This window comes from Anas platyrhynchos, chromosome 4 (genome assembly GCF_047663525.1).
Source record: "Anas platyrhynchos isolate ZD024472 breed Pekin duck chromosome 4, IASCAAS_PekinDuck_T2T, whole genome shotgun sequence".
In the NCBI taxonomy this organism is placed as follows: Eukaryota; Metazoa; Chordata; class Aves; order Anseriformes; family Anatidae; genus Anas; species Anas platyrhynchos.
In genome coordinates this window covers 7,935,630-7,962,894 of record NC_092590.1, presented here as the reverse complement: position 1 = coordinate 7,962,894, position 27,265 = coordinate 7,935,630, and the positions used below count along the sequence as shown (strand labels likewise).

General features: G+C 36.8%; 1 protein-coding gene across 10 annotated transcripts in view; it reads right to left on the bottom strand.

The window, feature by feature from the left end:
- Window positions 1-27,265, bottom strand: part of COL25A1 (collagen type XXV alpha 1 chain) — a 300,658-nt gene that overhangs the window by 54,919 nt on the left and 218,474 nt on the right. For all 10 annotated transcript variants that reach the window (XM_027457462.3, XM_072036929.1, XM_072036928.1 and 7 more), the window contains 5 exons: window positions 17,447-17,473; window positions 14,588-14,632; window positions 4,640-4,693; window positions 3,049-3,075; window positions 919-963 (listed from right to left, as the gene is read on the bottom strand). In XM_027457462.3, coding sequence (XP_027313263.3) covers window positions 919-963; window positions 3,049-3,075; window positions 4,640-4,693; window positions 14,588-14,632; window positions 17,447-17,473 — 198 coding nt within the window. The remainder of the gene's footprint in view (window positions 1-918; window positions 964-3,048; window positions 3,076-4,639; window positions 4,694-14,587; window positions 14,633-17,446; window positions 17,474-27,265) is intronic.

The window sequence follows — 27,265 nt, the reverse complement described above, 5'->3', positions numbered from 1 at the left end:
ATTTTTGTGCTTCTGCCCAAGTATAGGGTGAACTGAATGTTTTTAGAAGCATATGAGTTCCAAACTAGTGGTAATAAGCATTATACAAAACTCATTATACTCAAAAGAATACATCATAAATAGATAAGAATACATCATAAATTTGGCTAGAGGAGACCATTACGGCAGACCCTTCTTTCTGTGCTCCACAGGCTTTGTTCTGACTGCTAAAATAAAGACTCTTGACTTGTATATATAAAACACATTTAAAAACTCAAGTTCAATTTTGATCTTTTGTGTAGAGATACAGAATGAGCCTCACATAAAATAAAGCAAAAAAAAATAATAAATAAAATATAATTTTAACAACTTCTACTCTACAGTGGCTACTACCTGTTGGTACTTTGCAGCAGTGAACTAAGGTATTAAGTGACATTATTGCTGATATCACCCGTTAAAAAAATATAAAATGTAGTTTCTATATTCAGCTCTCATTTGTCCAGCTGGTTGCTTGGAAGGAAGTTAGCTACGATAATACCATATTGGTTTAGTCCCTTTCTTCACAGGTAACTGAGAGTGGGAAATGTGAACAGCTAGGATATATCTGAAATGGATGTAATTTACCAGACACAATACCAACAGTCTTCCAGGTTGTGTCCAAAGTTTCTGTACATTGCACACATCAGCTAAGAGGAGTCCTGATGCTGATATATTCTGTACTAAAGCTGCTTCTGCATAAAGTCAGGAATTTTGTACTTAGTTGGACAGAACAGTGACCTTTTTTCTGCAGTTCATAAGAATGAACCCAGTCAGATGTTCAACATATTTACGAGAAAGTTTAAAATGCATTTTCCTTTTGATCAAATTATTATTTTCATTAGTTGTTTAGACTTAAGCATGCCAACACCACATTTTATTCTCTATCGATACAAAGTATACCTTTTCTCCTGTGTCACCCTTTGGTCCATTTTCTCCAGCATCACCCTATAATTAAAACACATGTATTTTATTAATGATTTTATGTAAGCACACAGCATGCAGAGAGGAGGCAGCATTCAACCATGATTAGGAAGCTAATTCTGTTAATCAGGTAGTCAATCTCTATGACATGGTCAGGAAGTGTGGGTTTTATAGCTGCTACATCTGTTGCTTGAATATAGTCTTCTCTATAAACCTTTCACAGATTCTTAGAAACACATAAACTTTCAAATAACTATCTTTCTGTTGGTATAGCCGACAGACTTGCCCAATTCATCATGGTTCAGCATTTTGAATTACCAGTGTATATTTTTTTCCCAACAGAGACACTCACCTAAACATACCTTATCAAATTCAGTTCACAGTTACCCAATTACTTAGTGTTAGGATTCTCAAGTGATGTATGGTATAAACTCTGAGTTTGAAGTACTTCCATAAATGATTCATGAACCAGAAAAACTTCTAATTCCACTCCTTCAAATAGCCACCAAAATGGTGGTTATCTCTACACAAATTCTATATATTGTTTATTATTAAAAAAATGATATTCAGACAAATTCTTGATGGCTGGGTAGACATTCCCTGTTTTAAAAACAACTTTTTAAAGAAACACTTCAACATTTTTATCTATAAGAATACTCTTTATTTTTAATTCAGCCATATAGTAAGACCAGAGTACATGAAAAGGTCTGCTATATGTGAAGATCTAGGCCATAAATGTCTGTGGGACTTGAGTGCAAGAAACATTTTAAATGCCAAAAGTATTGATAAATATTGACTCTAAATATGCTAAAAACATTCCTCTAGGTCTTTGTCAGATAATCAGTAGTAATATTCAAATAACAATACTAATTCAACACCTGTCATATTGCTCTGAAAACCTTAATGTAAAATTCCATTCAGAGGACTTGTAACAGAGAAAGTTTTGTATACCACAGTCACTAACACAAGGGGAGCTAGCTAACAGTCAAGCAACTCTCTAATTAAGGGCATGATGAAACATGCAATAGTTACTGCTAGGAATGATATTCCAAGTCCATTTGACACGATAAAGCACATAGAGGACATTTACAGTTACATTTTTTTTAGGGAAAGACAATAGATGACTACAGGGAAACAATGATTGTAAGTAACAGAAATCCAGAATATGTTAGAATTTGTTGTTATATTCCCTTTGTAACTGAAAGCAAACAAAGGATCCCTGGAGTTCCCCTAAAAACACAATTTTAACAAAAAGTAATGATTTCATGAAGAGATTCCCAATTATATACTTCTACACGTGGGGTATACACTTTCAAGACTTCCCTGGATTAATTCTATGATATTCTTGTGAGTATGTGAATTGCCTTTTCAAAGCATGCTTGCAGCTGCTACTACATGGATTTACACAGATCTGAAAGTGAAATTTAATTGCAGCTGCAAATTGAAGCTGTATAGGCAAGCATTTCTCAAGAGCAAATAGCACCTGAGTACAAGCAGCTTCCTTTTTAAAAAAGCATGCATCAGTTTACTGACAGGAGTTGAGCCTGTGTGCAGATTCCTGCTCAAAACAAGGCTTACAGCGTTTCTCAGACTGTCCTTGCAGAGATGCAGAGGCTTGACTCACACTCAGCATTTACTCTAACATGGGTGCTCCTACCAGCAACTTCACCTGAAAGGGGAGAATTGCACTCACATTTTGCAGCATGGAGCTTGTCTCCTCTCTGCATGGCCATATGTCTTGTGGAGTCTGTGTAATTATCACTCTGTTACCTAATTGTTTTACTCCCCACAGGTAACAGAGCATCAAAACCAAGTTACAAGTAATGTTTGGCATTTGCATTTATTCTAACAAACTCATCTTCTTCTGATGCTAACAGTAATGGTTAGGTGCAGTGTTGCTCAACAGTGCAGCCTTTAACACATGACCACTGCTCTCCATGAGGAATCCCACCACAGTATTCCCAGAAGGAGTAACTTGTATTAGTAAAAAGCTGCACAATGAGTCTCAAGATGTAGGCTGTAGCTGCATTCATTTTTTGTAAACTCAGAAACTGTGCAGTGACGGTCCTCAAAAAACATAACAACAAAAGAAGCAAAAATATGCCTTACCTTTTCTCCTCTCTCTCCAGGGTCACCCTGATTGAAGTAAGTGGAGCAGAGAAGTCATAAGTTACTAACATGAGCAAAATTTGAAATGTTAATATTATTGTTATGTCGCTATTGATGACACTGTTTCAAATGACAAAATCCAAATAAATCTTCTATAAACAATAAGTCAATTTAGTAGAACTCAACAGACAATACATTTTTGACATAATTTTAAAAGATTTTTTTTTTGCATGATTTTTTTTATTATTATTATTATTATTTTATATTTTTTTTTTTTTTTAAGTTTTCTTCCTCCTTTGTTCTAGATTAAACCCTGACAAACAGGCATATATGTTTGTGGGATGGCCTATTGTGACAGAAATGACTTCTGCATGTAGATCTCCTTATACTGGGAATAAATGAAGGAAAAATCCAAAGGTTGAATGTGAGGGAAAAGTCTTATGATTCTAGTAATGGCTTAGAAGGCTCCATGTGAGAAACAGAAAGCCTTAAGTGTCTCGATATAATTCATAATTGATTCAAAGCAATGAGTCTTTATTGCTCCTGACATTCTGTGTAACAAAAAGATGGCTTATAGCCTTTATTTTTAATTATAACTTGCTTGAGAAACTGGCTCAATGGCAAACGCACTTTTGCACACTGAGCATGACCCTGACAGCTCATCTCTGTGATTTTGGCTCAGAAGTGCACTCTGCCTCATCTTTGCCCCTTCTGATAGCTGGTGGTCGCTAGGCAACTCAAAGATTACAGCTGTGAATATGAATTAAGCATCAACCGCCACAATTTGGCTTCTTCTGTATACAAAGTAAGAAAAGGTCATGCTCCCTAATGGTTTGTTTTCATCCCTGATGGACAAGCAGCCAGTCAGTAAATGTAAAAAGCCTGCCCTGAGTGTCCGTCAGCAGCAGTGTGATGCACAGAATCAGCTGAGGAGCACATGTGCCCCAAAGATGCACGCTCGCAGCTGATGGGATTAGAATTTAGCATTACCCATTCCAGGAGGCCCGCAGATCGCATTGTGTTGGACATGTTGAGCTTTCTTTTAAACAAAGTTATCATAAGCTTTATGTTCTATTTCACTAGTTCAATATTAAAAGAGCAGGAAAAAAAATCATTTAACAATAACATAAATGCAAAGAGAGATTTTGATGCAGCAAATACAGGCCCAGACGTGTTCCTAATGCGGTTTGTTGCTAACTTCCATAATAGCAGGATCAGGGCTCAAGACTTAACTCTGACATTCATCAAAGAATTGACCACAGTAGCTCTTGAAAAGAAGCCTGAGACACATTGTAAGGAGCATAAACAAAGCCCTTCTGAAAAGGTCCCCAAATTCCCAAACACTTGCAGGCACATTCACTTGGCAATGGATGCATATGCGTCAGTGCCACTGACTGGAATTATACATGCACAGCAGAAGATAATGCTTCTTTATGGTGAAATGTGTAAAGCCTCTTACAGCACAGATCACTGGAGTGAGCAGATCATTAAAATCCAGTCAGAATATAAACACAAGTTGGGAAGCATGACTGTAATCTATATGCACTCACGTACCGTGTGCTTTTTTTTCTAAACCATTTTCAATACTAACCTTAAGTCCTGCTGCTCCCTTCTCTCCTGCTACACCAGGCAAACCAGGTTCACCCTAAATGCAAAGAAAATAAAAAATGTAGTTAAGAAAGACATAATGAAGTATATTAACATTGTTTCACAAACTGTCTCACATTAGGTAAGTCATGATAAATAAAATTTAAGATTGCTCAGCCTGAATATATACTCCACAAACAGGTACTAATATGCACTATTTCCTCAGTTAGAGTGGACTAACTCAAATTCAAATTCCTGTATAGATAAGAAATAATTCTACAGGAAGTGGTGGAAATACAGAGGTGTGAAACTAAACAGAAAAAAGAACTGAAACTTTTGATTCTGAAAAGCTGTCCAATTAACCTTAAAAGCACATTCTTTCCAGAAAGACTAGCAATGTTTCTCTCTTCTCTCCAATTTAGAAATAACTGCAAGAAAGGCTTATCTTAAGTGGCTTTGACATTTGTGCTTCTGGTCTCATAAGAAAGGCAGATAGCGATGAAAAATGAGAAAGGTTATTTCTAGAAATGGAAGAGTTTGGAAGAATAGATAACACTTTTTTTTTTTTTTTTAATATACCTTGCTTGTCCATTTTACATACTCTAGTACCATTGGCTGAAAATTAAATTTAAAAGATTGTTAAAAAATTTAGCATAACATCAATGATCCAAATTTTGGGGACATTTAACAGATAGCATATAAATTCTTCCACAGTTCAAGGTGTCACGAGTCACTTTCAAAAGTCCATCAACAAATGACAACTACTTGCAAATTTCTTTTTCCCCCAAAGTTAAAAAACAATAAACAAATACCAAAAACAAACAAACAAAAACAACACAAAAGTACCATCAACAAGAAAACTTTTATGACATTTTCTGGTGCTCATTTCCCAGATTTATGAAAAAAAAAAGAGTATTATTTATTTTATGTGATGTGACAAAGCAATGGTTGGACTTCATTGTTAAGCAACTAGGGTTGATGGCTGAGTGAAACCTTCTGCAGAAGTGTTCCTCAGTTTCTCAAGAACCATGCCTATTCTTTTGTAACCCTCAGCTACACAAACACATTGCACTTCTGGGGTGGCAAAGAATGTTACAGTAGCATCCAAAAGAATATCAGAAAAAGCCCTCAGCTAGGTTTTTCTGTAAGTCTTTTGCTATGTAAATGTATAAAATGCTTAGAAGTTAAATACAATAGTCAGCATGATAATCAAATTAGAAAGAATAATTCTTATCAGAAACTCAGCTGAAATTTTCATACAGGACTTGAACTAACATATAACAAACCAACTCTCTTCTCACAGGTTACAAAAGAGTTAAGATAAGGGCTTGTTCCAAGTGCAACAACAAATATTTTCCAATCCTCCATAAAAGCCTTCTTTGGTTCTCCAAGGAAGAAGGTTCCATTCCATTTTAAAATTAGGTAAAGGAACATAAAATACAATAATGTCACTAAGTGTTGGACTATTTTGAAATATAAAACAAGAGTGTTGAGGTTCTTGCAAAATTCCAGTGAGGTATTTTCCTCACCAGAGAAAAAAAAAGTGCTAGGTGCTATTAAACCCCTGGGGAATTACATAGCTATTTGAGTCAGCCCTTTTTTCAAGGCTCCTTTGTACTACAGTAGCTTTTAGGCTGATATAGTAGCACAGGCATTTGATATATGAGTGGTAAGGATTTGAAGCTGTTGGAGATTAGGCATAAGTGTTCCAAGGGATTGACCTAAAAAGCACTTGAAGAAAACTGCCAGTTGACAAAATGAAGCAGAAGGGACCAATGGATATGCACTTGTTTCTCCTCATCCCACACCCCAACAAGTTTGCTTCTGTCTCCTTCATTTTAAAACAGCTGCAGTTGGCTGACACTTTAAGGGGCTTAAGTCACTAATCAAAGGGCTGATATCCCAAGATTGCACTTTCCTCCCAAGTTTACAAATCTGAGTTATAAATGCAGAGAGCTACTGGTATGAAAGCAACAAAAAGGGATGCTAGAAATTGGACAAAAGAGTTATCTTACTTTGGAAAAACAAATGAAAACCTCCAGCTGTTACCCAGTCCTAGTAAATCCCTATTCACCCCAGTTTTGTCTCTAGCCCACTAGTGACTTTCCTATGGCCAACACACTGCATGTTTCTAACTCTGGAAGTACCAGCCAGACATTGGCTCTGGGAAGGGCAAAGATTGAAGACAAACCTACAAGGCCAGTCCAGAGATGACCTTGTGCTTTTATGCTTTTGAAGTGATTATCCTTCAGTTTCTAAAGGCCAGAAGCACAGGGGGCTAGTATAAAATCATTTTCTGTTATGCCCATAATATCCCTTTCACTGCTTTAGAACCTGATTTTCTTGTAAATCAATACAAGGAAGCAGGGAGCAGTAAGATGAAATAAAAAATTATAGTACATAAGCTATATCTATATCCCTGGTAAACACTCCCAACGCACAGCAAAACAAGCTTTGTGCCGGGGGCTTCCATTTTTCATACTTCAGGTCTTTTAGGCATGTCTGGCTTCATATTTTAACTATTCTAATAAAGCTCAAAATAAAATAAAAAACAAAAATAAAATACAACCTCCTGACAGACCTCCTATTGAAATTCTAAAGAGGTATCTACAAAGGAAAAGAACGGCAAACATTTTGGAGGAAAGTAGCTTGACTTATTCAAGACTTACTAGTAGAAAGTAGTTCTTCCACAGCTATACACTAAAACACAATGTTATCTTAGGAATGTTTGTCCCATAAGGATGATTTTAGTATTTGGAATGAAAATAATTTACAATACTTCTGTTAAGAAGTATGGTTAATCACTTTCCTTCCATTTATTTACTTTTTTTTTTTTTTTAATCAAAACATATATTAAAACTAAAAAAAAAAAAAAAGTATACGTGTTTCATCCCCACAGGTTAGTGCTTGAGAAATTAACAAAAGAACTACTTTTTAAAAGGCCGAGGACAGTTACACTGCTGTTCAAGGAGTGGTGTATGCATGGGGAAACTGTACATTCAGAAACACCATCTCATGTAGTAATTGCAATTAGACTGCTTTTCAACTTGGCAAGATGACAGAAGCTATAAAACTAGATCCTTAATCTCATACATTTTTATATTTACCAGGCCATGGCTAATGTGTTTCCTGACTCATATTGCAGTCTCTCTTTAATAGCTCTGACAATGAAGGTGTTAGGCTGCAGAAACAATTGTCTTCTGCACACCATTTAGCTTTCAAATCAACTTTTTTTTTTTCTTCTTTCACATTTAAAGAGTGACTTTGTCTATAGCACACCAGAGCTTAGGTCACAGCTTACCTTTCTGCAGTCATGTAAAAATGTAACCCATGATCCCAATTAAAATGGTACTGAGGGCCACAGTGCTCCCTCAAACAAGAGTTGCAAGGACCAAAGAAATTGCATGAAGATAGGCCCCTTGGAACTCTTCTTTTACACAGATGGACTGTGAGGAAGATGCTGTGGGCAGGTTGGACATGTCTCAGTATGCAATTTTAGGGAATTGTTCATTCCACATGGACTGCTAGCTCTTTCTGCCCCATTGTGTTCTGATTCTGAGTTAGACCATCCCACAGAAACTGTGCGCTGGACATCACATAGGACAACAATGATACACCATAACAGAAATAAATTCTCCCTTATTGCAAGAATAAACCCTGTTAATAGTGGCGTTAAGATGGTTATATTTACACATGCTGCTTCAGCAATTTGGGGCTACTGTGACTGGTAGAGAGTCTAATGGGACGCTGTGGTACCAGCACCATCTTGTTTGAATATACTATCTACTTAGGTTTTCAAGTACTTGTAAAAGTAGTAAAGAAACCTACCAGATATACAAAAATATCATGTGCCAAACTGGTAAACCCGCAAATGTTGCATCAGAAGTGCTCTTAGCCTTTAAATTTTGTTTAACATAAAGTTGTTTTCTCTTGCCTTTGATTACTGGACAAAGAGCAAAAGAAAGGTCTTGTTTTCGTGACATGACTCACTATACAAATAGACTATAAAACACTAGAAAATGTTAGAAAAATTGCCTTTTCCCAAATTTAATGTAAAATACTGTTAAACGCTCTAGACATTTGTCTACCACAGAAAAGGACACCACTACCACTAGAAGCTTTGTAAGCACTTAAGTCCCCATTTATTCACTACCACCATCTGAAGTTATTTAGATCCATCTTGCTGAATTCATAAATAGTCTCAGAATGGTGGAAATAAAAATTTCCAGCAAATGTGCTATTGTTCTTACACTCAAGCAGCTAAAGCAGGAGTGTAAATGCTCCAGTAATTTAGTTGATGACTACTTACAGGGCAGAAAAATGCATCAGACATGGTGTGTTTTTGTTGTTATTGTTTTGGTTTGGTTTTGTTTGTTATTTTTTGGGGGGTGTCTGTTGTTTATATGCTATAGAGAAATTGCAGGGTCCCCACCAATGGAATGATGATGCATTTTCAAACAGATACATTGCATGACATTGTGTTTGTTGTCAATAACAGGAAAGGCTTTAACAGGTTACACAAACCAGCCTGTGGATGTGAAGCTGCTATTAACACTAATTCAGTTCCACAAGTTAACCCCAAATGCCCTGATAGGCACTTTGGTTTCTCAAAAGCAGCAGCACTCTAACAAACTAAATAACTGTCACTATTAAAATGAATTAGAAAGAAAACTGTTGCACTAACAAACTGTGTTGTTATGGAATGACTGAAACAAATTATGTAAGAGAACATCATTAACTATTCAAAGCATCCTGATAATTTCCAGAATGATCTTCAGCAAAATGCTTTGAGGCTCAGAAATATTTGGATTTTTCTTCCAATTAATATCAGTTATTAGGGCAAACAAAATGCTAATATGCCAAGAAGAACATGTCCAACCCAGATGTTTGATTCAGGAGTTTCAGATAACTCAAAGAATAACAAGAAGGCTGTTCCTTGTTTCTAGTACCTTGGTTCTAGTCCTGGTTCTCTTGTTCTTGTATTAACTATGTAACTGTATTAACATTGAAAAACTGGCTCTGGCTTTCCTGTATTAGTTTGAGTACTAATGCCCTGCACCCTGCCCAATAAGTAGGTGTAATAATTTCCTCAGAAAGTCGGGTGATGCAGGCAGTCTGAAGGCCTCCACTGACCTGAATCTGAATTTGATCAAGACTCAACTGTGTAGAGCACTGCTGGGGCTCAGCTGTCAATACGAACTCATAAATCCTGCTTTAGACCTGTTTTGAAAATGTATCACCCACTAGAGTCCATATTAAGGGAGTCAGGGCTGTTGAAAGCATACCTCTTCTTACTAGAGCAGTCTGTGCCCTGGAGACATATACCTTTATATGCAGAATTAAACAGCTAAAAATAACGTGGCTGGAGGCCCTAGCTTTTCTTGTTTGTAACAGAAAAACAGCCTGGAGGCCACTCTTCTGAAATAGGTTTGGTTTCGGTGGGACACATAATTCCGTCCACACCAGCTGGTTGATATCCATCTCACCCTGAGAAGAAAGGCTGTCAGTATTGCTATATTTTTCAGTCACTAGAATGTAATCTGTTGTAAGGATAAGGAAATACAAGAGGCCCCCAAATTTAATCCAGTCTAATTTTACTCTAAAATACATAAACAAGGACAGAAAGGAAAAAAAGTAGTTTCTCAGACACGTTACTGCAATTTCCATTTCAAACCAGGCTTGAATTATTTCCTTTCAATTTGCTTTTCACCCCCCTCTAAAGTAACTTAAAATTGTTTGTTTAAGAACTGGAAATCTCTCCTGGCCCACTCACCAGCTGAAATTAGGTGGAAAGAGTCTTCAACAGGACTCAGCTGGCCTGCAAACCTGTCTGAGAATTTGTGAACTGCATTCAATGATATTTCCTTCTTTTATATTTCTTTATTTGAAAAAAAAATGTTAGTACATGCATACCCTTCATTTCTCTAAAGAAATGTGGTAATACCACTTTTCAAATGCACATCCTACACAGTATAGTACATATCGTTGGGAAAATGCATGTGAATTAGAGTAATAACAAGTACGAAGAAAGCAGTAAGAAATGTGTGCAACCAGACTCAAAGTCTACTAACAAGAAGGGAAACTGTTTTGAGGTTTATGAAACTGCTATTGTCAAACTACTGAAACCATTTGAGATTAAATGTCTTGTCCCGAACCACTGCTCTGTTCTCAATACATCCTTACAAAATAATAAAAATACCAAGTACTATGTAAGAAAAACAGTCCAAAAAAAGTGAGTGAGGCTTTATGCTCTCCAGATGAATTCCTATTTCAAGCTGAGAGTGCTGCTTACACAGCCTCTAGAGACTGGGTTCCTTCAGACCAAATGCAATCCTCACTCAGCCAACTTCACCTTTCTTCCTTGTGATGCTGCTGCAGCCACTGGGAGTCCTTAGCAAATCAGTACCACTGAGTAAATACCCCACTACGTATCCTATACTTGCACAGTTGAACTTTCCAAGAACCCCTTTTTGGATATTTTGACATGACTACTTAGGGGTCTTTCATTCCGTTTTCAATGCCTGCAGACCTCTCACTAGGGATCAAGAAAGAGAGGGTTATCTCCCCCCAGGCATCTTGCTAGGAAGCAACCTTCTCCAGTTCAATTGCACAATGGTCTGCAGAGGAAAGGGAGTGCTTACAAGGACTTTTCTTGCTATCTCAGAAGGCTTCTGTCCACCCAGTGACAACATCTCTCAGACTGCAGGAATTACTAGGCAGCTTCTTTCCTCTTACTGTCTTCAACAAGATAAGAAGAATGTTGCCACAGTTTCCCAAATGTAGAAACAAACAAAGAATATAAATGCCCTTGCAAGACTAACTGTAATATTTTGTGGGATTTGGCCTAAAAGAAATATATATATGTGTGTGTGTGTGAAGCTATGGTAACAATTTTGCTACTACTTTTATTACAACAAGATCTGTTAACAGTCCTGCAAAAACAGGTGGGTTATGTAAAATTACACTTACTCTAATATGTAGAGATTGTCTAAGAAAAGTGGTTCATGTGTTAAGGGATTAGAAAATTGTTCCAAGTGTACTCAGAATTTATGATCTAATTTCCAGACCTATTGGTCAGACTTGTCAATCGTCTCCTATTTTCCACTATTTCAATTAAAGAAGAGGTGAAGGGAAAGTAAAAGAAAAATTGCAGACACATACATGATGGAGATGACCTAGTTGTATTATTCAAGTGCTCAAGGAGAGAGGAAAGTTAATTCACTGCTGACATTCATCAGCTGAAAGATATTTCAGTGCTTGGATGGGGAAAGCATTCACACACGCAATTTTAAGCATGTGCTTAGCACTCTTTGCCTTTTTAACTAAGAAAAAATATTAACTTGGAACCTCGTGCACAGCACATGCATAGAAGCGAGTTCACTGATTAAAAGGCTAACAAGACAGTAAGACTTTTGTAAAGCCTTTTAACCACATAGATTCTCAAAAGGGTATGACTTGCATCACACATTTCAGTTGAGTTCAACTGTTCTGCAAATCAGCATGAATTTGTCTGAGCAAAGCCAAGAGTGCCAGCCATCAGCTCACAGTACAGGCCAACTTTAATTGTCTGTGGACTACTCTGAAGGCTACACATAAATGTGGAAAACACGGAAGTCTGACACTGAACTTATTACCCTCGTAGCTGTTCAACAGTATCTTGTGAGTAACACCACACCGAGAATCTGTTTTTTCATCCGCTTAGGAAAAATTGACATTTTGGTAGAGAAATGTTAGCCTGGGAGTCCTAGGCTGCACTATACCTACTAATACCAGATTTAGATAAATACTGATCCAGTTTAATTTTATTTCTACCATTATTACCAAGCTAACCTAAATTATTAAAAGAGATATTGACATTGACCTTTAGTCTGCTTTGTATTATATGAAAACAATACATTTTCTGCACAAAATGAAATGCTTGCTAGTCAAAATCAGCTACCAATTGTGCAACACAAGAATTTGACCACTATGTATCTGTATAGTTTTTGTGCTAGTATCTATATTTAGTCTAGCAATTGATTTATTTTTTCTTAAAAAGGTCAAAAATATACTAGTCTGCTTATACTAAATAAGTACATCTTTATTAAAGTAGTGATAATTTAGGGATCTTTTAGATGCCATAAATATGGAAATAAATAAAATGAACATAAAACCACACACTGAAAATGTTAGGATCTGTTTTTCAAGCACAATTTAAAATTGTTAAACAGCATTTAAAGATATATTAGCTTTGTTCTTTATGAAGGCAATTGCATATTTATTTCCTTCCCCATGAAACATGATTGCAATTAAGTCTATGTGGTCTCCTAAAAACAGATGTACAACAACCTAATACATCCTTCAAATAAGTAAGTAAATTAATAAATCCATGTCTTCCAAAATGACACTCAAATAACCAGATAAATTTTGGATATCTGGCACATGTGAGTAAAGGTTTCTCAACAGACTTTACGTGATGATACTAATAAAAGTTAAACACTTTGATAAAAAATTAATCATCAGTTCTGTTCTATTCAATGTGTTTGGAGCTATTCTGTCCAGTCTTCTCTCATCATCCTGCACATCCAAAGAATATTATGCTACAAAATGTGTCTTCACTGGTCTTGAGCCCATACGTTGGTCACAAGAATTACTTGAATTGTGTACAACAATGCCAGCTGTGTTTGCAACTACTTCCTAACATCCACGTTGCAATTGAATGCAGACATGCAATACCAAGGAAAAATCTCAGGTCTTCACACAAATTTGTTTTGTAAGGTATTTTTAATAATTGCTTGTGTGTTATATATAGCTAATTCCAAATATTTTTTTCTTTTGTTGCTCCACAGTAGTCATAATTTTCTGAACATAATAATTTTAAAATAATAGGTTCATAGCATTATCCTTATCACTAAAGTGAAATAACTCATTATTACATCATTTCCTATAGCCGCTATCAAAATGCAAGTCTTATACGGGTTATATATTATGTTAACAGAAGCAATATATCTTTATTGTTGGGAAAGACCAATTTAAATTCAATTATTTATAATATCTTAGTGCCTTTTTCCCCGTGGGCTCTTGAGGAGGGAGGCAGGAGAAGGGATTGTATAATATGGTCTTTATACACTCTCATCTATTGCTTTTTAAGCACAGTGAACAAGCTATATTATACATTTTTCTTTTGGTATTCCCTGCAAGTGCTTTTCAAGTTCAGCATGAATGTTACTGCTTATGAGAACAACAGATGGATAATACTGTTTACAGTCAGGGAGGGATATTATTTAAACTTCACCACCCAGCTTTGCCAACAAACCTCAGCAATGCTGTGAAACAGCCCTGCTGCTTTACTGCGACCCCTCCTTATGGAGCGCCACTCTGAACTGAGTCAACTTGGTGTTGGCTCTGAAAGATGACACCGACTTGTCTGACTTAGCATCTCCTCCCAATTGCATTCAAGATTATTTCTTTTCAATTAATTTCTCTGCATTTTCTTCCCTGGCAATAATTTTATATTATTCTCCACCTGCTTTTCCACTCTCATTATTCTCTGTAGTTTGCATTAAAAATGCATTGGCACCGTATAAATATCCAATATCATATAAGTGTTTGCATCATGGGAGTGAATTAATAGAAAATAAAACAAAACAAAACCCAAACCTGCAGAAAAAAGTGAGCTTGTAACAACATTGTCTAATGTTATACATCACATCTATGGATGTCTATCAGTCATCATCAAATCCAAACATCAGACATTCAGCTTAATTATGTTCAATGACTGTTTAACTTAGGCTAGAAAAGATTACTTCAAAGCACAAATCAGATTGTACTTTCCTTTCCAATAAACTAATTTGAAATCAGAGCTCTGGCTGTACTGCTGCATATTGCTCATGTGAAGGAGCCCTGCGAGCCCTGAGTAGCTTTAATCAATGACATAAATAACCGCAGTGCTGACAAAGTCAAGCGAACTCACCACTTGTCCGTCTCTCCCTGGAACACCAGGCACTCCAACAGAACCCTGGTGGGAAACAGACGCCAGCGTTTAGCAAATTAAACAGGTCATGAAACCTTTCATCTCTTAATACAGTACTTAAAAATGATGGTGAATACTTGCATATTGAAAGTGCAACAAATTTTTCAAAAACTAATTTTCAGTCAAGCTGAGCTCTCTTTTCAGATGACATTTTATACTTATACATGTTCTCCCGCTGTACATTTTAATGACTGCCCCATGGTATGGCCTCTCAGAAGCAAGCCTCAAGTTTGTGTCTACTTTGTGATGTTGTGGATGCTCCACAAGAAATGTAACAATTAAATTGGAATTCCATTTAATGCACTCAATAAATTTTGAGATTGTTCTGACACAATCTAACATAGCACCTGAACAAAACCTTTAATGCTTCAAATGCTTAAAGCATCTGAAGTGGAGGGATGCTTCTAGCTCAGTAACTGGTAGGGTCAATCTATTTAAAATCTTTTAAGGGATAATCTCCATCAATTCAGCCTGAAAAGTGCTAATTGCTGATACTCTCTCAAATTGCACCAACATTACTGCAATCATTTAAAATAAAATAAAATTAAATTAAATGAAATAAAATGAAACAAAATAAAAATAAACAGGACAAACACATGGAGTAGACAAAAGGGGAAGTCAAATGTTATCACTGACTTGTAACATGAGAGATCTTTTTACACAGCTCTCATACTTCTGTATCATGGACAATATTTTTTTTTTTTAAGGAACTTTTCTGACTGTTGCTACAGATGTTTAGTATAAAGCTAAGGCATGAGGAAAGCAGGAAAATTATGAGATTACACAGGTTTTTTCCCTTCTTTCTATAAAATTGTTGTTGCTCAGCAAGGAAACTGTAAGCATAGTTTTTATTTTCCACTACTAAGCACCTTAACACGTTACAAAAGTGCAATAGATACTTGAAAGGCTGGTACTCTAAAAAAAAATATGGCCAGGGGGTTGGGAAAGGCAGAAATTTTGTCAACGGTGAGATGTACAGTTGCCCAGCACCCATAAAACAAATGAGCATCCTGTGAGGCCTGTCAGGCCCTGAGGCCCAAGAATCAGCGTACAACGTTTTCCCCTCTATTCACATCGGTTAGAGATTTCACTAAAAATGGTTTAGTGGAAGGACACCAACACCCAGAGGGAATGCAGCCAAAATGGATGCACGTTTGCCAAAAAAATAGAGTTGAGGAAATAATGGATGGAATAATCCTGTGAAACAAGAAACGGAAACAACTCATGAAGGCCTCCAAAAAACTCCAACATTTGAAAGCCCTGGAGGCTTCAGCTCACAGCAGAGCTGCAAATCAGTAAAAAATAATATACTGGCACCTCAGCCTGTTTCCATGACCCTGAATGCTTTCCCCTTATTCCCAAAGCTTTCACTTTGGCATTCCCGTTGCCTCTATTTGCTGGATGCATGGCCATGACTGCTAGCTACTGCAAAGGGGCCTTTTGTGAGCATTTTCACATCTTTGTATAATTTTTCAGAAAACTATAAGACAAATGGCATTAAACCATCAGTCTGAAAAAAACATCCTGCTTGTAACAATTCCTCCTCTCAGTGACAGTCACATATAGCCACTGACTTCTTATGAAACACAGGATGTTAGAAAGTGTAAATAAAATTGATTCTATTGTTCCCTTAACCAATAAAGGTTTATCATATATTCAAAAGCTCATCAGCATGTGGGTTTTGCTGATGCTGTACACTCAAAAAATCCCACTCCCCCATACAATTATACAAATAATTGTATAATGGCAACTTCTAAATCATTACAGTTTTACAATGTCACATTCCTGCGTTGCTAAACATGAAGAGTAGTCTTCTCCTTCAGCTTGCAAACTCTGTATAGTTTACAGCTATATCCATGGCAAAATCCCATGGATTTATGTGCTCTGTTATTACATTTTTACATATTATCATGCTTTCTTTTCTTTTGTTCATAAAGTTTCATTTTAACCCATGCAAGCAAACCTTCATTTTAAAGAATATTATCTCAGAAGAAAAAGAGGTGACAACTTTGCCACATAAGTTAATACTACTAATTCCTTTTTTTTTCCTTAATACAAATTAAGCCTGCCCAAATCAAATATCTTCCATAACCCTTCTTATCTCTTGAAATCAATGTGAAAATGAACTGCTTTGGTGGTGTGTGGGTGAGGATGCTGGAATGGTGCCACTTACTAGCTGCTATTGCTGATACATCTAGGACTGTTTTAATGATGTCATTCCATAAATCCAAAGCGCACTCCATCAAACTGAGGCAGTCAGCTTTAATGAGTGTAAATAATGCTAAAGGCATTCATAGGAAGTCAGGTCCTGGGTTACAAGGAACAGGAAAACACTGGCAGACCACCTGAACACAGTCAGCCAAGAACCATTTATCAGCAACACCTATGTGCTTTGTTGCTGCTGGTCGATTCTGTAGTCATATGGCACTGATCTACTGGAGTAAGGACGTGCATTTAATCAGAAACCCTATCTCCCCACCTTTCACAACGTTTTACCTTTGGTTTCATAGTTGTACCAGGGCAAGAATAAGAAAGTTATAGTGACCTTATATATTCATCTGAATGTTAAACAGACAGATTGAAAAGAGTCTGTTTTACATTGCTTGAACTTCCAAGGACGGTGGAAATGGGAAATCTTACATCTCACGTTATATAGTTGCATTTTGCAAAAACAAAATTCAGAGCTTAAACTAATGGATTCAATGTGGTGTACAGTAGCTAATTCCATTCACCTTTTCTGCTTACAATTTGGCACCAGGAGGAATAATCACTTTCACAGTTTTGTTGTTTATACTATACCTTTTGTCCTGGAGGCCCCTGAGGTCCCTGCAAAGGGAAAACAATTCAATTAACATAATAACTCAAGCCAATTTAAACATAAATGACCAATTAAAACTGTCCTATTGTGTAAGCATTCAGATACTGGACTGAAACCAGCTGATGTTTTATACATCAAGGAAAAGCAAAACTTTCTGCTGAAAATGCACAATGGGTCTTTTCTCTTCTTTTGGAACAGATTTAACTACTAAGTGGAAGACTCAAATTTTCCCCCTTTCTAATCTTTTCTCTTCCATCCCATCTGTTTTTTTCTGGTACTGACAAATCTATCAGCATTAAGATGACTGTTTATTTTCTGTTTCTGATACCAACTAACAGCCAATTGTGTGTCCATGGTAATATTTCTGCTTGGCAGTATAAAAGCAACGTTTATGTAATCAAGCTTATTTTATTTTATTTGACAGAGAGAAGCATAAGCCTCTACATCTCCTCATCTTCTAGTTCATTAAAGGTATTGACATTCATGACTATGTTTTACCCAACACGTGATTTATGCCATCAACTGCAAATAACAGAAAATACTTCAGAAATCATTAAGAATACTCTTGGGAAGTAAAGAACCACCACTTTGCCCCTGTGACCTGAGAAGGCAGGAAGAGATACCTCAATGTGGGAAAGCTTAACTGCTTAATGTCACAGAGGAGTCCAAGCCTCGCTGATATTAATTGGGCCCATTTCTCGTCTGGCATCTCTGAAGTACCCAAGTGGTTTGTGGCCACAGCGGAGAGGGGAAGCAGCAGGGAAATAGATCAGCCAACCATGTCTTTGACATTATGTCAGTTTGTTTTGGTAAGAGTCAGACCATGTCCAGCACAGTCCTTAGGTAATCTTTTCCCCATGTTCCTATTGGAGGTGCTGGTCCTATATCAAGCAAGATAATTCTGAGTCCAGGAGGGTGAAAAACAAAAAGCCCCAAACTGGAGAATCCAACTCCTTCTGAATTTTGAAATGATAAAAGAGGAATTGATGTCAGAACTGGAATTATTCAGAAATCTTGAACAATAGTATTGATGCTTCAAATTGTTGGGCCAAATTGGTTTTTAGGGTACTGTGAAGTTAGGCTGAACTATCCCTTTCTGGTAGATGCAGGGCCTGTTGGAACATTGCTCTGATGCTAACATGGAAAAGCTTCCCTGGTTGTAATTCTTGGTATTGGATCCCCTGAACTGGATGAAAACCTTGCAGTTTTAAACATGGATTCACATGTCTGGGCCAGACATCAGAACTTGCAAAAGCACAAATTAGCGTTTCTTCTTGAAACTTCTGTCTGATTATCTCAGCAGAATGAGGGTCTTGCAAGCATCTCCTTTTGACTGTAGGGACAGATTTTGTAAAAGGAAAGACTCCTGTGTGATGCAGGATCACAAATTTCCTCCTTTTTCTTCAAAAGGACATGAAAGTACCCAAGCACTCAGCTCTGATGATGATTAGAGCAGTGAGTAGAGTGATCACGTGGTTTTTCAGAGTGGAGAAAAATCATACCAATCTACCACATTTCAGTAAACTGTTATTTAATTTTTTTTTTTTTTTTTTTTTTTTTTTCAGTAAGTGCCTGAATTCTAAGCATAAGATTTACTTGAGGCTGAGGGCACCATTACTACATAATGTGGTAAATGAACAGGCTATTGCTTGCAAGCAATGCTCAAGAAGTCTCCAGGAAGACATCCAGCTCTATGAAAACATCACTTGGGAGCCTTCAAAACAAAGTTACTCTCTGAAGGTAAATTTATCACTCACTTATTAATAGTATTCCCCAAAGTGAACTGTGAAATGTGCTGCTCTTTTGAGCATTTCTGTGCCTGGTGCTTGTAGCTGTCAGCTTGTGGGATGGATAAAATTCAAAACACTGCGGATGTCTCCAGGAAAATATCTTTCCCTAGAATTTTCCCCTCACTGCTGCCATCATTCCAGCTCCTCCAGAGGAGTTACTGAATAAGAAAGTATTTACACAGTAGCAAAATCTGGCTCTCATTGTGCTTTTAAAATGAACCATTTAGAGAAAAGCTGTAGATACTTACTATTAAATATTTTATACAATTAGCAGTTTTATATTTCTGGTACTTAAAATTTTATTCAGACTGGAAATTACTCCCGTGTCTCATGCCCACTGAGCTATTACACCAGTTAATGACAAGAACAGTCCTCAAAAATACGGCCACCTTCAGCAAGCTGATTGAAATTTTGAAATTAAAAGCTTAAAGTTAAAAGTTTAAATTTTACAATTTACATGTAATAAGTGCTTCTTATTCTGTGAGTGCTCAGACTGTAAGCTACAGCTGAATAAGACAATTTTCCTATAAAGGGCTGCTCCCTAGCACTGGGAAAGAAGCTCACAGTTATGTGGAAACACAGCAGCTCATCAGTTGACACCTCCCATCCATCCCCCACATATTCGTGTCAGCAGCCACATAAACAGAAAATCTGAAATTTAGTTACTAACAAAGACTGACTTTGACAAACAGTAAAAAACTCCTGAATTGCCATGAAGTACCTGTTTTCTATGAGTTACTTACATTATCTAAGCAAGGTACAGAATTGCACTGGATAAACAGAAATAAAAGTAAGTAAATACAATTTGTGAGAGGGAGGAGCATGAAGGGATTAAAAAATAAATAAATAAATAAAAGACTTCAGTGCATTCCCAGAGATACAATTCATAGCTTCCAGAAGATCCTGTATAGGAAATGGGAACTTCAATAGCACTGATTATTATTTTTTTCTAATATTTAACTGATCTGGGAAGAAGACTGCGTTGCCCACTTGATGAACAGACAGTAACACCAGCAATTAAAATCTCTGTGTAGGTCTTGAGACAGGACCAGAAGGCAAGGAATACCAGAAGGGTTCCAACCAACTCCCCAGGTGTTTTCTTTTTGGTATGTGGTATTTTTTCCTTAATAATAAGTAACATATAGTTATTCAGCTGCTGTGACTATCATCACTGGGAATATGAAGAAGGTAAAACTTAAGCCTACAGAAAAAGAGCTACAGCCTTCTTTCACCTCCTAATTCCACCTACCTCTGATATCTATATCAACAAATATCTATAACTGTTATCAACTTCATCTACACAGATTATCCACCTCTTGCATGTATTATTGGAAATTGTCAGAATTTCCATGTGAAGGTGCTTGGATCAACTTGGAAACCACTGGTGACTGATGTTAGAGCACTCATTTTGTAAAGAGCATCTTGGTTTCAAAAACTCCAGTTCATGAGAACTATTGACGCCATTCAATCATTTGGATAAAGTAACTTTCAAAGATGCTTAGCATCTTTGAAAATCAACCTGTTTTCCTTTAAATTGCTAAATATTCAGTGGGAAATTTCAGCTGATGTAGCAGAAAAATTTGATTGATATGGTTGCCCAAAATAGAAGGATAACTAAAAATAACAGAAATTAAAAATAGTTCTCACTATTTCAGATACCCCGAACACTTCTAAAGAACCATTTTCAATCTTGTGCAACTGAGTAAACTAGTTAGGCAGATGTGACAAGCTGCTGCAGGGCTTCATTGAAGTAGATTCTCATTCAATTCACTCCTCAACAGGAGGCCGGAAAAAGAAATTGTGTTGGTCCCAAGAAATTCAACTGCTATTTGTATGTTTCTGGAGATGGAGAATTATCTGATATGTACTTATGCACTTGAAAAACTGGGCATCCAAGGGTAAACAAATGTTTTTAAGTGTTCTAAGCAATTGTGGTTTTAAAAGTTAAGAGATTTCCATGATGAATACCATTCTTCAGCCTCTGTTTCCTGAAATCAAGGGATCTCCAGGGCTTGATCCATATCAAATCTTGGCATCACAGAAATGATCAAAGGAAGTTACAGCCTGACACATTTGAGTGCCTTGACTAACAACTACCTGAAATAATAATAACAATAAAAACTGAAAATGTTGACCCAAATGTAGTCAAAAAAAACTCTGAGTCCAGAATTCTTCATAGATCTTGCTTCTCATGTTACAATTATGTTTTTCTTTTAGGCTTACTTTGCTGCTTGTGCTTCAGCAAGCTGAAAAATAATGCTGCCCTGTGAAGGTTAAAGCTGTAATTTAAAGACACAGAAATTCAGGGTGTGGTACTTTAAGAACAGGCTCCTGTGGTGTTTTTATATTTAATTTCCAATGTCTCAGTTGCTTAACATTTAAAGAAATGTATAAAATACGAAGCTTGGAGTATTTTCTATTTGCAGGTCTGGGATAGGTGTAACCTTCCAGTGAAATCTGATACCTTGTTTTACAAGGTATCAGATTTCACAGATAGCGACCACAAACACCAAATGAAAAAGCAAAAATATAACAAAAAAATAAACATATACTGAAAAAGTTGATATACTGAAAAAGTTATAAAACAAAGCATGTCATGATGGTTCAATACATACATACAAAAACTCTCTTATTCCAAAGCTCTGAAATAAAACAACAACAAAATTATTATTTTTTTTAAAACACTTCCATACTACCTGTCTAAAGTAAAAATTCCTTATAACTAGAAGACCTTTAGTAGCTACTGTATCTATTTTCTGTGGGACAAAGGAAGTACCAAGAATGTATCTGAGAATGCATATTTTCCCTTGTGCCTATAAGAATCATGAAACACTATTTTTTCCACAAACCTAACAACAGAGAATTTAGGAAGGAAACCCAGAAGATGTACATGAAGAGGAAAAGCACAGGTTTCACACAAAGTATTCACCCGCATTTCAGAGAAACCTGTGTTCTGCTCACTGATCCCATTTGCTGTGTGCAGCAGGCATGCAATGTAATTCTGAAAATGTGTTCCTGTGTGTTTGAAGAGTGTTTCATAAAGACTGCAATATCTGGAGTACTAGTATTGAAATGTGCAATGCTTTAGTACCGATGAACCAGCTAGATAAAAGAAAGACCAGCTAAGAAAACAGATCAGCTATGATGGGAAACCTCACATAACTTTTGATTAAACAGCAGTCCCATATGCTACCTTCATTGATGAAAGGAGCAGCAGTAACTGTTAATTTGTGCTCAGGCAGAGCTTCTCATCATCATTCTCTTAGTCATTGTTCTGACATCCCAGGCAACCTTTACTGAAGTACAGAGGTTCCAAAATGCCAAAGACTAATTTCCCTAAGACTAGCACTTATAGGTTAAGGCAAACGCATTTATACTGTGAAGAAAAAAAAAAAGTTACTGTGGGAGGCACAGGCTGAAATTTTCCACTTCAGTTGCTAGTTCTCCATAGACTCCAAACAACACCTTCTAAAATTTACTGTGAACGTGCTTCCAGAATGAAACCAAGAAGGCTGCTGAAGATCTCTGGCTATTGAAAGCAAAATCACAATTAGTAATTTCCTGGAGGAACTATGAAGATTCACACCAGGTGAGGATCTGTCCTTGGCCATTGGCCTGAAAGACTGAACTGAACCTAGCAGCACTTCTCAGTCAGTTCTGCCAACTCCCTCTCAGTTGTTGTTGGTAGTGTTTTTTTTTGTTGGTGTTGTTTTTTGTGTGTTTTGTTTTTTAAACCTCAGACAAAAAATGTATATTAATACATTTTAAATATCTGAATTTTACAGATTTAACTGCAAAGTTACACTCTTCTACTCTTCACATGTATGGGAATATCCTTTGGAAAAAGGTCCTTCTTATTCTGAATAACCAGTAAAAAGAGTAAGTCTTGTTTTCTTGAACAGATGCCCAGCAATACTGTACTAGCACAAGCCTGCTACTTTGGAAAACAATACATCTTAAGTAGAGTGATTTTGCATTTGGGTTAATCATTATAGTATAGATTTCTTTTGCAAAGAGACACCTTTACCTGCATTCCTTGGTTGTTCTGGACCTTTCTGTTCATGAAAAACAGCTGTATAATTACTTACATGTCTTTAAAGCCAATATCTGGAGAAAAAATATATTTTTCTCAATGACAAGAAGCTGTTGACTCTTACACTGAACACATTTAAAATGACTTATTTTCCAAGGAGTTAAAATTATCACAAATTTTGATTTTCCAATTTTTATCACTATGCACTGGTTGAGAATAGTTCTAAATATAAAAGTACCAAGAATGTTTGAAAAAGTCCTCCCATATGGAAATTAGAAGTAAAAACAACCTATGCATACCTTCTGTCCTACTGCAATTTTTGAATTTGAAAACTTCAATCTATCAGTGTCAGCATTTGAGGTTTCTTGTCACTGACTACATTAAGTACCTCATTAGCAACCAGAAATCCTAGCTTGTAGGTGCAGAAAAATCACAAATTCATTTATGATCCATTCTGAAAAAATGAGAAGAAGGGAAAAAAAAGTAAAAAAAAAAAAAGTCTGGCATTTAAGAATCCTTAACACCAGGAAGAGAAGGTAAATGTCATGGGAAGAGGGATGAGTTATGAAAGGCAAGGCACAACTTTAACTGAAAAGGTTGAAAAGCTAAGGAAACTGCCAGTCTTCCCTCTTACATAGCAGACATTTTGCTAGTTCCACATTACATTACAAAACTTAATCCCTTTGGCATTACCCCACTGCTTGGCCTCCCTCTGAATTCTCTGAATCCTTTCTGCACAGAGGAACGATACCTTCAACTCCTGCAGAAAGTACACCCAAAGGGCTTTCAAGTGCCCTGGAAACCAGACACAAATCGGAACTAACTAGCCATTCTTACGCTCTCTTGTAACATTAAAGATGCATACAATCGCTCCTTTCTAACTTAGAACTAAGCCTCCACCTTACTGAAAATAAACTGAGCTCCCTTGTTCCCTACGTGGCTTAAAAATAAAGCAGGTTCTTCCTGACATACCAACAAATAGTGACAGAAGACCTTGCAAACCAGCCCTCCACAACATCTCAACCACAAGAGCAACAGAAGCACGCTGGCACTCTGACAATCTGGGAACATTTTCAACAGGGAATGAGACACCCCTGTAAGCAACAACTGGCTTTCCAAGCCCTCTCCTCCCACCACCCTGAAGCAACCCACACATACTTATATTAGACATGGAGAAAAAGAAAAGTTATTCCCTGTCTTCAGGTTAAACTTCCCTTGTGCACCTAAGATTGGTTGAGCTCTCTCATGACAAAGTAGAACTCGTGCAAGAGAGCTCAGACATTGTCATCAGATACATTATCATCTGTATCTGGTCCAAACAAGCCTCCCCTCCCTGAGAGGGAGAAAGGTCCTGAATTATTACTGCACTCTCTTACACCACCTGAGACACAATTTTCTTTTTCTTTATTGACACAGCAATTCACTAAGAATTGAGAAGAATGTGGCAGCAGGTTCTCAGGTGGAATAAATTGCCCTGTCTTCACTAGAACCACTGGATTTCCTATTTCAATGAGAAATGAGAATATTTCTTATTTCAATGAGAACATGAACACTTCTAAAACTCCAACTGCATTAAAATGATTTCAACTTCTTGTGAATCATTGTTTGAGTAGGTCACAAGTTCCTCAAATGTGTAATAGGCTTGTGGTACATTCTGAGACACCAGCTGGAAAACATGCTATTATCTCATTATCTACCACCTTGCACTCTTCAGGAGTTTTATTCTACTTCTTGTAAGAAGAGAAAATAGAAAACTAAGTAATTTCAAGCTATGCCATTGTTGGTTCAGAGGTTAAAACTGAGTTCATCGGCTCTAACAATATTCTGTATATTCACCTAGAAATACTGAGGCATGTTACTGAACACAAGTGTAAACCACTTTTGGAAAAGAAAAGCTTCTATCCCCACTATTATAATCTAGAGGTCAGGCCTGCAGCTCTTCTTGAATTAAACAGCACCACGTGATTTAAAGCTGCTGAGAGTGTGCTCCTTTAGGATACAAATAGCCTTTGGCTTCCACCAACATCAGCAAGTACATCCAAAACTTAGGGATTGTTTCTGAGCATCTGGTGCTCTCCTTGATTGTATCCTGTCTCCATTCTGGAAGAAGAACCAGAGTACATGCCACACTATTTGGCTTCTTACTGGAAAGGGTCTTGGACATGAGGGCAATGAGAATCCACAGGTGGGCTTCTGGGAGACCAGGACTGGTAGTGCTTTATGTGCATCTATTTCCCAGATTCTACTTCAAATGAAGAAAAACCAGATACTTGTACTTCAGACTCAGTGTGAAACAAAGGTTAGCCTTTACAAAATAGTTCCTGCAATATTAACCCAGAAGTCCCTCAGGGCAGAGGTCTGTGCTATAATTTACTTTGAAAAGATGGATGGATAATGTGGAAAAAGAATTACAGGTAGGCCTGTGTTCTCCACAGCAAACTATACCTATTTTCTCTGGCAGCACAATTTACAGTGCACCTTTTGGGAAATCAGCAACTTCTGTAGCAGCACCTCAAATTTCAATATGGAAGCAAAGAGGTATTTGAGTGAAGAAATACACGATGGAAGAAGATGTTAGATGAAGCTAGACAGTATCTCAACAGTTGTAGCACTTTCCACAGGGAAGACAGTCTGGAAACCTGTACTGGCATAAAGGGTATGTCAAAAGCACCAAGAAAAATAAAAATAAATTAATTGCTTCCCTGATACCCTGGTGCTCTTTGCTTGATCTATACACAACTTAATGCTTAAGCCATAAGACTAGCTTTTAGACCAAGCACTTGGAGCTGGGAGTTCATATAGTCTGGGATCTTTTTCTAATTCAAGCTTGTTAATTTGATTTTTATAATACTTTTTCTCCCTATTTAAACACAGCTGCATTTAGAGAAACGGCTCAGTAGCATTTGTTTAGTTCTTACACACAGATGGCTAGTTTAGAGCAGTGGGAATCTTCTGAACATGGTGACAGACTCTCTTTGACTTTAAAGACCCTCACAGAATCTGTGACCCTGAAGACCTGGTCTTGAACAGAAGGAAGACACTGTTGAAGAATGAGTGAGTTTGGTTCAGAGGTCAAAAAGGAGACTACAAATGAAACAAAACAGAACAAATATATATATATATATATATATATATATATATATATATATATATATATCTTTCCTATCTATTATACATATTATTAACAATAGGGCCCAATAAACCAAAACAGAAAGAAGAAAAAATAACCTACAATGTGCTAAAACACAAGGTAGTACCTTTAAGAGGCTTTGATTTTGGTTCTCTTGAATCTTTATTTTGAAAAGAAAATAGGACTAACTTCCTGATCACAGCAGATATTTCAGAGTCTCAGAATCTTGACTTATTCTTCCAAAACACTTTGGATTTTGTCAATCCAAAATGCATCGCAATTTTTCAAGATAAAGTATCATCACACCTGTTTAAAACTTCATAAATTCAAATAGGTAGTAATCATATCTGCAGTGATTGCTAAGCATATAATCTTCCTTCTCAGAAGCATTCAGGAATCAAAAACACATGGCATGGGCTACAATTCTGTCATCTCTCATAAAAAAATAAAAATGACCATGAGTGTTTAGGGAGATCTTAATGAAAAAAATCACTGTGTGTTTCACAGTTCTGGGACAGACAGAAACTTCTGATGCTTTACCCTGTGGCTGAAGCTGATTTACAACCAGTGAAGCTTCAGTTTGCTTCCAAATGAATAGGGCTAATTAGTTCCTGATGCGACAGAAAACATCTTCTCCCATATCTGAATATTTGGGAAAAGTGCATTCATTTGGCTTTTATATTCTCCCACACATGACAAAAAAAAAAACAAAAACAAAAACAAAACCTCAAGAGAGGATAATATTCTGACTGTTTCCGTATGCTGTACTGTGCCTTCGCTGTTCCATCAAGCAAAGGGACAGAACAATTGCCACAGAGACAGCTGGGATTTTGGCCCTTAAAATAAG